The 13,758-nt window shown below is 48.4% G+C and overlaps 1 protein-coding gene across 2 annotated transcripts in view; it reads left to right on the top strand.

Moving 5' to 3' along the window:
• Positions 1-2,507: 2,507 nt before the first annotated feature.
• LOC128840121 (cystine/glutamate transporter-like) overlaps positions 2,508-13,758 on the top strand; it is a 34,271-nt gene continuing 23,020 nt past the window's right edge. For both annotated transcript variants that reach the window (XM_054033706.1, XM_054033698.1), the window contains exons 1-2: positions 2,508-2,854; positions 8,068-8,194. In XM_054033706.1, the coding sequence (XP_053889681.1) occupies positions 2,659-2,854; positions 8,068-8,194 (323 nt within the window). In that variant the 5' untranslated portion in view covers positions 2,508-2,658. The remainder of the gene's footprint in view (positions 2,855-8,067; positions 8,195-13,758) is intronic.

Genomic DNA, 13,758 nt, shown 5'->3' with positions numbered 1-13,758 from the left:
CTTTTTCTCCATCTCCTCCCTATGCCAGGCTTCGGGTCCTGCTAGGTAAGATGAGTAGTGCTTTATTCTGTTTTGAAATGTTGGTAAAAATTGCTTGAAACACTGGTTTGAAGTGCAACCTGAGGGGCTGTAATTTTAAGCAGTGCTGTTGGTAGATGCAAAGGTACTGTATGTAGGAGTGAGAAGGATTTGAGCCAGTAGTCAACTAAAAAGGTGAACAAAAAGCAGCTTTGTACATTTTTTTAATACTAAAGTGCACATTAAGCATTGCCACAAGGATTAACATAGCTGTATTTTTGTGTGTCAGGCGCAGGAATTCAACTAGAAAGCTGAGCTGGAACAATTTGTTCTGCTCATTGCTAGGAGTCTGATGTGGTATGCAATAGCTCTCTGTTTCTCCCCTAGGGTGACCAGATGTCCCGATTTTATAGGGACAATCCCAATTTTTGGGTCTTTTTCTTATATAGGCTCCTATTACCCTCCACCCCATCCCGATTTTTCACACTTGCTGTCTGATCACCCTATTTCCCCCCCCCCCCCAATAGCCTGTAGAACAAATCCCAGGTGATTTCACATTCCTGAAATCTGTGGTGTTTGTCCATTATGTTTCCAGATATTCCTGGCTGGCATTGGTGTCTCAGACCATGTGGCTAAACATCAAGAGTTACTTCAAATCCTTAACTTGGTCTATAAATTTGGTTTTACATCCTGTTTCTTTTATTTTTACTATGGAATTTCACAGCCAACTAAAAGAAGCTACTGGTTACTGTACATCAAACTGCTCTGTGACTCCAGAAAGGGATGACCGTCTGGGACAGATTGTAAACCTCTCTGCTTTGTTCAAAACCAACCAACCAGATAAGTGCACTTTTTAAGTTTTAGCAATAATATTTGTGCTCAAAAGAACTCCTTCGTTTAGATTGATTCTATAAATCTTTAACCAATCCTACATTTGAATATTGGACTCACATGCTTTGTAGCTCTACTTTCAGAGATATGACACGTACCACAGTGGCGTAGCCAGCTTCTAAGAGGAGGGGGAGCAAATACAAAAAAGGCGCCCCCCCCCTTGGCTCCTCCTCTGGCCACCCCGCCCCTCCCCCCCCATGGCTTCTCTGGCCCTGCCGTGCCACCCTGTGGCCCCTCCCTCGCTCCTCTGGCCGCAGCTGCTGGCCGCCATGCTGTGCCCCCCCGCTCCTCCGGCCGTGCCCACCGCCCCCCCATGGCTGCCGGCCATGCTGCAGGCCGCCAGCCTGCGCCCCCCCTTGCTCCTCTGGCCACGGCTGCCGGGCCGTGCTGTGGGCCGCATGCCGCCCCGCCCGCCTCCCCGCTCCGCTGGCCGCTTTCGGAAAGGCGGGGGAAGCGGCTGCGTCCCCTGCACCCCGCTAGCTACGCTACTGACGTACCAGACTGTAGCTGTTTCACGCAAATTAGCTAGATACCGAGTAAGACAGTCTACTTGTAACATCAGTTGTATGTTGCAATTCACAGCTCAGGAGCATTGGTGGTTGTTATTCCCCACCCCTCAACCCTTAGACTCCTCAGTTCCAGCAACCTGTCTGAGCCTTAGGCGACTCATAAAGTTACTCCCTGCCCTGATGAGCGGTAGCAGATAATCTGACACATCAGAGACCCAAAGAGCTTATTTTGACTTTTTAAAGCAGTGGTGGGCAACCTGCAGCCCATGGGCCGCACATGACCCATCAGGGTAATCTGCTGGCAGGCTGCCAGATAGTTTGTTTACATTTGCATGGCCACCCGCAGCTCCCAGTGGCTGCCATTCACCATTCCTGGCCAATGAGAGCTGTGGGAAGCGGCGCAAACCGCAGAGACGTGCTGGCTGCTGCTTCCCGCAGCTCCCATTGACCGGTAACGGTCGAAGCATGGCCAGTGGGAGCCACGGGTGGCTGTGCAAATATAAACAAACTGTCTTGCGGACCGCCAGCGGATTACCCTGATGGGCCGCAGGTGGCCCACCACTGTTTTAAAGGCTCAGCAGCCAATTTTGGCTCAAGAACAGATGCCCTGGATATGTTTATACAAAATGTCTATTAAACTAAATTCTTTGCTCTGCGTTGCCAAAGAAAAAACATTTTTAAGGCCAAAAATTTCAAAAGTGACTAGTGATTTGGCTCGGCCTAAATTTATAGGTGCCCAACTCGAAGCATCGTAAAGGGGCCTGATTTTCAGAGTGTGGGTGTTTAGCCATTTATGAAAATTGGGTCCCTGGAGGGGGACTCGAGTTGGACACTGAACTATAGTGGCACCCCCAATCACTCATCACTTTTGAAAATCTTGGCCTAAAGGGCTGTTTATGTGTGTTATGCTCTGCTGCAGCAGGAGGAGCAAAAGTTAATTAGCAAACCCTGATACCCAGAGGAGTTCTGACATAAGAGATCGCATGGTTGTGTAGCATGTTTTATGCACCTGGGGTTTCTTTGCCCAGTGATATCCAATGGGTGAGGAGAGTAGATCCAGCAGATTTTGATGGGTTATTGGTAAAATGGCTTTAACAGTCATTCCCCAAAGAAGCTCCACAAATCCCTGACTTTCTTTTCCCCTATCACAGGTGAGCTCTGTTGACTGTGGGATTGGGACGGACCCACAAGGAAACCTTAACTTCTGAATGCCCACCCCTGCCCTGAAATTGTAGAGGCCATGGGAAAAGCCAAGAAAGAAGAGGAGGCTGTTTTTCTAAGGAAAAAGATCACTTTGCTGAGGGCTTTTTCACTCCTTATTGGCAGCATGGTGGGCAGTGGCATCTTTATCTCTCCAAAAGGGGTGTTGAAAAATTCCGGCAACGTGGGTGTCTCCTTGATCGTTTGGTTTGCCTGCGGGATTCTCTCTCTATTTGGTGGGTGATGAGTTTCTTTACCCTTCTTGTTAAATTCTTGGTAGATGGGGAAACTAGCAAATGATATATATCTACAACAAAGGCCTAACTTTACTTCTCCAAGAAAAATAAGCTGGGAACACAATGGACCAAAACTCCTATCTCTTAATGCCATAGAATTGAAGCAGTAATAAGCTCCCGTGTCCACAGGGTTCCAAGGATCTGTTGTTTAACTGGTTTATCTAGGGTTACCATATTTAAAAAATAAAAAAAGAGGACACTCCACGGGGCCCTGGCCCCACCCCTTTCCCACCCCCGGCCCCGCCCCAACTCCGCCCATTCCCCAAAGTCCCCACACTAACTCCCAGCAAACCAGTGAAGCTGGTAGCACTAGGGCTTCGGGCAGCCCCCATGCCTCCAGACCCTGCGCCCCCGGCCGGGCACTTCCCCTCCCGGGCTCCAGCTGCTGTGCTCCTCCCCTCTTTGGTTCTGTTTAAGAGCTGAGCTGCCCGAGCGCTCCGGCTTTGCGCAGCCCCCTTGCCTCCGGACCCTGAGCCGCCGGCCGGGCACTTCTCCTCCCCTGCTCCAGCTGCTCTGCTCCTCCCCTAACTCAGACTTCGGCTCTGCTTAAAAGCCAAGCTGCCCGAGCCAGCGCTACGGGCTTTGGGCAGTCCCCGTGCCTCCAGACCCCAGCTGCCGGCTGGGCACTTCCCTTCCCGGGCTCCAGCTGCTCTGCTACGGTGGCGCAGGGTCCGGAGGCATGGGGGCTGCCTGAAGCCCGTAGCGCTGGCTCGGGCAGCTTGGCTCTTAAGCAGAGCCGAAGTCTGAGTCAGGGAAGGAGCAGAGCAGCTGCGGGAGAGGAAGTGCCCGGCTGATATTTTTCCCGGACATGTTCTGCTTTTTGGCAATTCCCCCCGGACGGGAGTTTGATTGCCGAAAAGCCGGACATGTCCGGGAAAAACCGGACGTATGGTAACCCTAGTTTATCTGAAGGACTTGGGGGAAAACCCAAGACTTAAGATCTACGAATGTGGTGCCACATGTGGGCACAGACATGGGAGTAGTTTTCTTGTCTGTGGAATTTCTAGATGCATGGGGGCTGGGGGAGGTTAGGCCTCTAGCTAGGGGCACTAGATGGAGAACCACAGAGTTCTGGGGACCTAGGAGATATGTGTTTATTTCAGTATGTGACTTGAAATTTTTTCCCCTCCTTAACAGTTACTTTTCCTGCTTTGTGTGTGCAAAAAACCGCTTTGTTATAGTGCTGTGGTTGAGAGTTTAAAAAGCCACAAGAATAAGGAAATTCAATCATAGAGCCCACAACAACTGTCACTCTTCCTTCTAGTGTTTATCGTATGTAATATTTTGTATTATGGGAGATGTTGTCACACTTATACCTTACTATATATGTATAATGTGGCTTAGCTGAGGTTGCTGTGGAAACATCAACTTTAAAATTTCATTCTTTTGCATATGTAAAATCTCAAACCATAACATCACAAATGTAGATTTCTTTTTAACTGAGTAGGATAATAAATGATAGTGTTTATTGGTCAGCTAGCCAAACCATCTGCACTTGTGAAGGATTATTCTCTCCACTAAACCTGTAGTGTATCTTGTGTATTCTTGAAAACCTGTCTTGGTGGCACTCAAGTGGCTTCCCTTGTCAAGTTACTAAATTTTCTAACTGACTTCATTCTTCAACTATTTCCCCCTAATGTCCAGCTTGAAGACTTCCATTTATTAATGTCACATTAATATTCTTTGCTATAGTGCCTTAAATAACTCTTACCCCCTTTTTATGTTTTCCCTTGAAATGCAAGATTGATACGTGATTATGGCCCCAATTCAGCAAAACTCCTAAGCATATGCTTAACTTGAAGCATGTGAACAGATCCATTGAAATCAATGGGACCACACATGCTTCAAATTAAGCATGGGTTTGAATGCTTTGGTGAATCAGGGCCTATATTCCTTCCATTGCATGCAGGTAGGTTCTGAGGGGTTTACAGTTGGGACAGAAGTGGCCAGTTTTAAAATCTATCTTTACATAGCTACAGGAGGGGAAATAGAGAGTATTTGAACCTCTTGATTAGAAATTCTTGACATTCTTCTGTATCAAATTTTTCTTCTTCTTATGTAGCTGCTTCATGGATATGATCAGAGAGATGTTTCCATGTCCTTGGCTCACCTATATTTGAGGGACGACTTGTGTGTGTTTGAGGCTTAGACCTAGATAAATAGAGGAAATGAAGTGTTTTAAAGTAAATCTCTAAGGCAAAGACAAACTTCCTTTCATGCACTTTTCCACATAAAGTCAGCGGAGAAGTTATGCCATTAAACTGACAAGCAGTTCTTACCAGATGTAAATAGATCTCCCCTGGAAACACCATTATTGCAAATAAAGGGATTTGCACTAAGAACATAACAAGAACATAAGAATGGCTGTACTGGGTCAGACCAAAGATCCAACCAACCCAGTATCCTGTCTATGGACAGTGGCCAATGCCAGGTGTCCCAGAGGGAGTGAACAGGTAATGTTCAAGTGATCTCTCTCCTGCCATCCATCTCCACCGTCAGACAAACAGAGGCTAGGGACACCATTTCTTACCCATCCTATCTAATAGGCATTAATGGACTTAACCTCCATGAATTTATCCAGTTCTCTTTTAAACCCTGTTATAGTCCTAGCCTTCACAACCTCCTCAGGCAAGGAGTTCCACAAGTTGACTGTGCACTGTGTGAAGAAGAACTTCCTTTTATTGGTTTTAAACCTGCTGCCCATTAATTTCATTTGGTGGCCCCTTGTTCTTATATTATGGGAACAAGTAAATAACTTTTCCTTACTCACTTTCTCCACATCACTTATGATTTTATATACCTCTATCATATCCCACCTTAGTCTCCTCTTTTTCAAGCTGAAAAGTCCTAGCCTCTTTAATCTGTCCTCATATGGGACCCGTTCCAAATCCCTAATCATTTTAGTTGCCCTTCTCTGAACCTTTTCTAGTGCCAGTATATCTTTTTTGAGATGAGGAGACCACATCTGTATGCAATATTCAAGATGTGGGTGTACCATCGATTTATATAAGGGCAATAATATATTCTCTGTCTTATTTTCTATCCCCTTTTTAATGATTCCTAACATCCTGTTTGCTTTTTTGACTGCCTCTGCACACTGCGTGGACGTCTTCAGAGAACTATCCACGATGACTCCAAGATCTTTTTCCTGATTTGCTGTAGCTAAATTAGCCTCCATCATATTGTATGTATAGTTGGGGTTATTTTTTCCAATGTGCATTACTTTACATTTATCCACATTAAATTTCATTTGCCATTTTGTTGCCCAATCACTTAGTTTTGTGAGATCTTTTTGAAGTTCTTCACAGTCTGCTTTGGTCTTAACTATCTTGAGCAGTTTAGTATCATCTGCAAACTTTGCCACCTCACTATTTACCCCTTTCTCCAGATCATTTATGAATAAGTTGAATAGGATTGGTCCTAGAACAGACCCTTGGGGAACACCACTAGTTACCCCTCTCCATTCTGAGAATTTACCATTAATTCCTACCCTTTGTTCCCTGTCTTTTAACCAGTTCTCAATCCATGAAAGGACCTTCTCTTTTATCCCATGACACTTTAATATACATAGGAGCTTTTGGTGAGGGACCTTGTCAAAGGCTTTCTGGAAATCTTAGTACACTATGTCCACTGGATCCCCCTTGTCCACATGTTTGTTGACACCTTCAAAGAATTCTAATAGATTAGTAAGACACGATTTCCCTTTACAGAAACCATGTTGACTTTTTTGCCCAACAATTTATGTTCTTCTATGTGTCTGACTATTGTTTTGACTAATTTGCCTGATACGGACGATAGACTTACCGGTCTGTAATTGCCAGGATCACCTCTAGAGCCCTTTTTAAATATTGGCGTTATATTAGCTATCTTCCAGTCGTTGGGTACAGAAGCCGATTTTAAAGGACAGGTTACAAACCTTAGTTAATAGTTCCGCAACTTCACATTTGAGTTCTTTCAGAACTCTTGGATGAATGTTAATGTTAAGTTTATCAATTAATTCCAAAACCTCCTCTAGTGACACTTCCATCTGTGACAGTTCCTCAGATTTGTCACCTACAAAAGCCGGCTCAGGTTTGGGAATCTCCCTAACATCCTCAGCCGTGAAGACTGAAGCAAAGAATCCATTTAGTTTCTCCGCAATGACTTTATCGTCTTTAAGCGCTCCTTTTGTATCTCGATCATCAAGGGGCCCCACTGTTTGTTTAGCAGGCTTCCTGCTTCTGATATACTTAAGAAACATTTTGTTATTACCTTTTGAGTTTTTGGCTAGCCGTTCTTCCAAGTCCTCTTTGGCTTTTCTTATTACATTTTTACACTTAATTTGGCAGTGTTTATGCTCCTTTCTATTTACCTCACTAGGATTTGACTTCCACTTTTTAAATGAAGGGGAGATATGATAGATAGATTTTATAAAATCATGACTGATGGGAGAAAGTGAATACAGAAGTGTTATTTACCCTTTCATACAATACTATACTAACACTAGGAGTCACCCAGTTAAGTTAATGGGCAGTGGGTTTAATACAAACAAATGGCTCTACCATTTTTGCTGCCCCAAGTGCAAAAAAAAAAAAAAAAAAAGCCGCCCGAACTGCTGAAGCAAAAAAAACAAGAACCCCCCACCCCCGCTTAGACTGTGCCACCCCAAGAATGGACGGAATGCCGCCCCTTAGCATGTGCCACCCCAGGCACATGCTTCCTCCGCTGGTGCCTGGAGCTGGCCCTGACAACTAACCCGTGGAACTCATTGCCATGGGATGTTGTGAAGGCTAAACATATAACTGGGTTAAAAAAAGAACTAGATAAGTTCATGGAGGATAGGTCCATCAATGCTTATTAGCCAAAAGATAAGGGATGCAACCCCATGTGTGGGGCAGCCCTAAACCTCTGACTGTCAGAAGCTGGGACTGGAAGACAGAAATGGATCACTCCAAAATTGTCTGTTTTGTACTCTCCCCTTGAAGCTCTGGTATGGGCAATTGTCAGAGACAGGATACTGGGTAAGATGGACCATGGTCTGACCCAGTATGGCAGCTCTTATATTCTGTGTTTTTAGCTCATTTTAAACAGATTCCTTTAATTCTCAATTTCTATGTGGAGTGGTAATTCCATGGGACAATTTACTAAATGCATTTTTACTTCATCTGTTCCAGGTGCCTTGAGCTATGCAGAACTTGGAACAAGAATCACGAAGTCTGGAGGACATTATATCTATGTACTGGAGACACTGGGGCCTTTGCCAAGTTTCTTGTATCTGTGGGCTGAGTACTTTGCTATCAGGTAAGATCTCTTTTCTGCTACCTGAAATGAGATGTTAGTGAGACCTGGGAAAGCCATGGAAATGAATAACCAGTTCATATTATTTTTAAAAATGCATAAAGGGAGAAACCATACACATTACCTCGAAAGTCTTCTAAAATAAAAAGAAGGCAGAAGGGGTAAATTGCCAGATGTGCACATTAGACCAGCATGTCCAAAAAACTCTCTTCTCCAGGATATTTGGTACCCTCATTATAGCACTGTTATAACAATGTTATAATTGAAGTTAGAGGCTAGTTTTATTTTAAACCTTCTATTTTCAGTCACTTTGAGCTTTCTCTTGTTTCTCTTGTGCTGAAAATTCTCTGGATTGGTCCAGTCCTCGGAATAAATAATAATTATGGAAAGTGTAAAACAAATCACTTTCACCCATATTTTACTTATGACTAGGAAAAAATCCCACATAGAAGGTAAGATAAACATGACACATGAGAGAGCAAAAACTGAACTTTAATACCGGCCCCTGTGACGTTGCACTCCAAATGATGTTATGAAAATATGCTAATGAGTGTGAATATAATGGAACTGGAATATGCTTCAAGCAAAAGGTCTCTTGTAAGGTATCATTACAAAGCTTATAATCTATTGAGTGTGATCATCCTATTTGTATAAATGTATCATTCTTGCATCTGAAACTAGGAATATAAAATATAACTCTGAGGTCCTATTGTAGTTATGCGAAGTGTGGGTTTAGAATCTTGATGGCTCCCATCAACTAGGACAATTGACTGTAGATGGCTCTGTTTACTTGTAAGCCTTCCTGTGAGTCAGGCTGGGAAGAATGGAGGCTGGGGTCCCACAGGATATGTGACCATGTCACCTGGTACTGGAATCCATCTTAAACCTGGTGCTTTTCCATTTAGAAGGAGGGGTGGTGACTCAAAGAGACAAAAGATTCCTGCCTTGTGCCAAAGCTATATAAAGAGGTGGAACAGAACAAAGGGGGCTGCAGTCATGAGAAATCCCCTAGCTACCACCTGAGCTGGAACAAGGACTGTACCAGGGAAAGGATTGGGCCCAGACTAGAAAGGAGTGTAGTCTGTGAAAGAAGCTTATTGAAACATCTCAGAGGGTAAGATTTCATCTGTAATCAGTTTCTTAATGTATTAGGCTTTGACTTGTGTGTTTTTGTTTTATTTTGCTTAGCATTTACTTTGTTCTGTTATTACTTGGAACCACTTAAATCCTACTTTTTGTATTTAATAAAATCACTTTTTGCTTATTAATTGTAAGCAGAGTCAGGATGAGCTCTACCCTGACATCTGGTGGTGAATTATGGCGAGTGTGGAAAAGAACTCCAGGGGCTGATCTTGTTTGCATAGGCACACCCACTCGCCTGGCATGAAACAACAGCAACTCAAAGTGGTTACTTTGGCTGGTGTGGGATCCCCAGTTTCTCTGTTATTGGGGCAGGAAGAATAAAGTTTTGTTACCCTGATTCTGTGAATCAAGGCCAGTGGAACTGTGTATGACAGAAGGACTGAGTGAGTCATTCACCATTACCTAAGTAGCATGTGCTTGTCAAGGGGCATGGGTTACAAAACCCAGTGAATTGAGAGAGGATGGGGACAGGTATTTGTACCTGATGGTATGGGCCCTCTCTGAGGGGGTTGAAACACCAATTGCACTACCTCCTCTCTCCACTGTTGAATATCAGAGCTAACTTTTGATTCCATTAGAAGTCTAGTTTCAGACTGCTGAACTGAATTCACTTTGGGCCAGTGGTGCACTAGCACTGGGGCTCCCCTACTATGAGCTGAAATCACAAAAGAGCTGAGATCACTGAGGCGGTGTTAACTAGTGGGGGAGCCTGAAGCTATAATGCTAAGCGGCTGGCAGAGCAGCTAGCAGAGTGGAGCCTTGTGGGACGGTTGGAGTGGCGCTGAGCGACTCACAGGTCGGTGAGTGGAGCGGCTGGAGGAGCAGCTAACAGAACAGAGCCTTGTGGGAGCGGCCCAAGGGACGGCTGGAGCGGAGCGGCTCACAGGTCGGTGAGCGGAGCGGAGCGGCACGGCACGGCTCACAGGTCGGTGAGCGGAGCGGAGCAGCGCGGAGCGGCACGGCTCACAGGTCGGTGAGCGGAGCGGAGCAGCTGCCAGAGCAGTTCGTGGGACGGCAGGAGTGGGACTGCGGGTGGAGTGGAGCAGTTCGTGGTGAAGGCTGGGTGGAACCCCACGGAGAAGCAGCCGGTTGGCCTCGGATCACGTAAGGTGCCCCTTAACACCCTGCTCACACCCCCCCCCTTTTGAACTCTGGGGCTGCACTGATCAGGGACAGAGACTTTGGGGGGGTTGTCGGACTTTTGGGACTTTGGTGATTCTTGGGTCGCTGGTTTCAAGAACCAACGGGAGAGGACACGGCCCAATTTGCTGGGGTGGGTCTTCGCTCATGGTTTGGTCTATGAACTCTAGTTGTGGTGTTTTTCCAATTTAATGCTGATGTCGCTTACCTCATGTTATTAAACATTTTCTGTTACACTCAGACTCTGTGCTTGCGAGAGGGGAAGTATTGCCTCTTAGAGGCACCCAGGGGGTGGTATGTAATTGTCCCAGGTCACTGGGTGGGGGCTCGAGCCGGTTTTGCACTGTGTTATTGAAGCGGAACCCCTAGATACAGAACCCGGCCCTTGTTGTTGCCAACTTAGATGGGCAGAAGGGTTACAAATTAACCCAGAGCAAATATTAATACCTGGGGGAGCAAACAGCTGTGTATATCTCTCTATTAGTGTTATAGAGGGCAGGAGTGGAGTCAGGGCAGGGCCGGAGGCAGAGGCGGGTTGAGTTAGGGTGACCAGACAGCAAGTGTGAAAAATCAGGACAGGGTGTGTGTGTGTGTAGTGAGGCGGTGGGATACCCCACAGCCCCGCTGAGGAACGAGCCTCCCCTAGTACCAACGTGGGCGGAGCCAGTGGGTCCTGCGCCCGCCCCTCAGAGGTCACAGCGCAGGACAGGAAGTAGAAAAGCCCTGCTGCAAACCTCAGTTGAAAGCCAGCCGCCAGAGAGGCCAGATGCCTGTGGCCTACTTCTGGGTTGAGGAACGCTGGCAGGCTGCGGCCGACCCGAGGACTGGCCAGGCTAGCCGAGTCTGCCCCTCGCCAGCTACCCCGAGGAGGAGTCGCGCCTACCCCTCGCCAGCTACCGTGAGGAGCAGACGAGCCTACCCTTTGCGAGTTACCCGGAGGAACCGATGGTGCTTGAAACTGCCGAGGACGCCAGCCAAACCCAGGTACCTTACGAGGGGGAGTCTGGAAGTAGTCCAGGGGCAGCCGACCCTGGCCTGGCCGCAGCAGGGCCAGAACCAATGTCAGTGTGTTGCGGTCAGAATCCCCACTGACACAACAGCGAGTCTTCTGCTGCTGCTAGGGCCCCGGGCTGGGACGCAGTGGAGCGGGTGGGCCTGCGTCCCCCCTGCCACCCCACTCATGGGTGGCAGTCTCCCCCTCGCACCAGCCCCTGCTTAAGGGCCTGAGCTCCTGACTGTGTGTTTGCTGCCCCGGGACTCATATTGAACTATTGGCTCAGCCCCTGCCTAAGGGCCCAGAGTGAACTGTAGTGAGGCGGTGGGATACCCCACAGCCCCGCGAAGGGATGAGCCTCGGCCGAGCCCTTCTACACATGGTACCAGAAGTGGGGACTCTTGCCCAGGATGTGGGCACGAGCCATTGACCCCTGTGAGAAAGGGTCTTGGGGAGAACGGTCCCACACTGGAGACATGGATTTATCCAAACTTTTTACACTCCTGGTGGAGAATCAGGAGTGACAGCAGGCGGCCCAGCTCCAGCAACAGCAGCAGGCCGCCCAGCTCCAACAGCAACAGCAGCTCATCCAGCAGTTGGGGGTATAGCAGCAGCAGCTGGTTCGGGACCTGACCATGCAGAACCGAGAGTTTCAGTAGCAATGCTTGCAGCAGCTGACGGCACTGCCTCATCCCACGGAGCCTCACCGGGAGACATGGCCGGGTCACCCCGCCCCGCACCGCCCATGCAACTGACTAAGAGGGGACTGCAGGATGACCCCGAAGCCTTTTTGGTGACTTTTGAAAGGGTGGCACACGTCGCAGGGTGGACACCTGACCAGTGGGCCACCCTTCTGGCCCCGTATTTGACGGGGATGGTCCAACTTGTGTACCGAGGGCTATCCGCGGAGGACGCCCGGGACTATGCCTGGGTAAAGGCAGCAATTCTAGATGCTTTAGACATCAGCCCAGAAACCTTCCGGCAGAGGTTCCGGAGTCTGTCCTACACCCCGGGCGCCCGACCCCGGCTGGTGGCCCAGGAGCTGAGAGACCTGTGCAAGCAGTGGCTGCAGCCGACAGGCGGAACCCCGAGGAGCTCACTGAGCAAGTCATCCTGGAACAGTTCGTCCATATCCTCCCATCGTGGGGTAGGACTTGGGTCCTCCGTCATCGGCCTCAACGGTAGCCGCCGCCATCGCTCTCATGGAAGACTTCCTTGCAGCGGACGCCCCGGTTGGACCGGCTACTCGGGGCCACCCGCCAGGGCTTGAGCGCCCTGACCTCGAGAGGAAGGCGAGCGCCTGGGTCGAACTGCAAACTCCACCGCAGAGTCACAAGCCCGTTATAGACGTCCTGAGGGACCCGCTTGTGTGGGCCCGGAGAGCAGGAGTGGCTGGGTCCCGCAAAGTCCCCCCAGGAGCCTTGGGGGAAGCTCGGCCTGACCCGGCCCACCAGAACTTGGCCCTGCTTCTCCTGTGGGAAACATGGACACCGGCAGCGGGACTGCACAGAGATGGATTGCAGCTTTGGGCACGTTTGCACAGGGGATAACCGTGCCCGACCGCCGCACACCACCAAGGTCACCGTGCCCATAGTTGTCGGGGAATGCCAGACGCGGGCCCGGGTTGACTCTGGCTGTGGCCAGACTCTAGTCTGCCAAAGCCTAGGCCTCCAGGCGGACCCCCGGCTGGGAACCATCCAGTTGCAGTGCATCCACGGCGTCGTCCGGCCTTACTCCAGTGCCCGAGTCCGACTAACCATAGACTCATAGACATTAAGGTCAGAAGGGACCATTATGATCATCTGGTCTGACCCCCTGCATGCTGCAGGCCGCAAGACCCTTCCCTGGACTCTACCGTTGAAGTCCCCAATCCTGTGTTTTAGTGACTTCAATCGGCTGAGACCCTCCTGCTAGTGATCCCTGCCCCATGCTGCGGAGGAAGGCGAAAAACCTCCAGAGGCTCAGCCAATCTACCCTGGAGGAAAATTCCTTCCCGACCCCAAATATGGCGATCAGTAATACCCCGAGCATATAGGCAAGAGTCTCTAGCCTGACCCATGTTGGCCATTATGCTGTTCATGTACCATTGCTTGGTTTTCCTTGGCTACTATGTTTTATCATTAAACCATTCCCTCCATAAACTTATCCAACTTAATCTTAAAACCAGACAGGTCCGTCGCCCCCACCGTTTCCCTCGGAAGGCCGTTCCAATATTTCACCCCTCTGATGGTCAGAAACCTTCGTCTAATTTCAAGCCTAAACTTCCCCCTGGCCAGTTTGTATCCATTCG

This window comes from Malaclemys terrapin, chromosome 1, assembly GCF_027887155.1.
Source record: "Malaclemys terrapin pileata isolate rMalTer1 chromosome 1, rMalTer1.hap1, whole genome shotgun sequence".
NCBI lineage: Eukaryota > Metazoa > Chordata > Testudines > Emydidae > Malaclemys > Malaclemys terrapin.
Note: the sequence above shows the minus strand (reverse complement) of the source record. Positions and strands in the feature narration are given on the sequence as shown.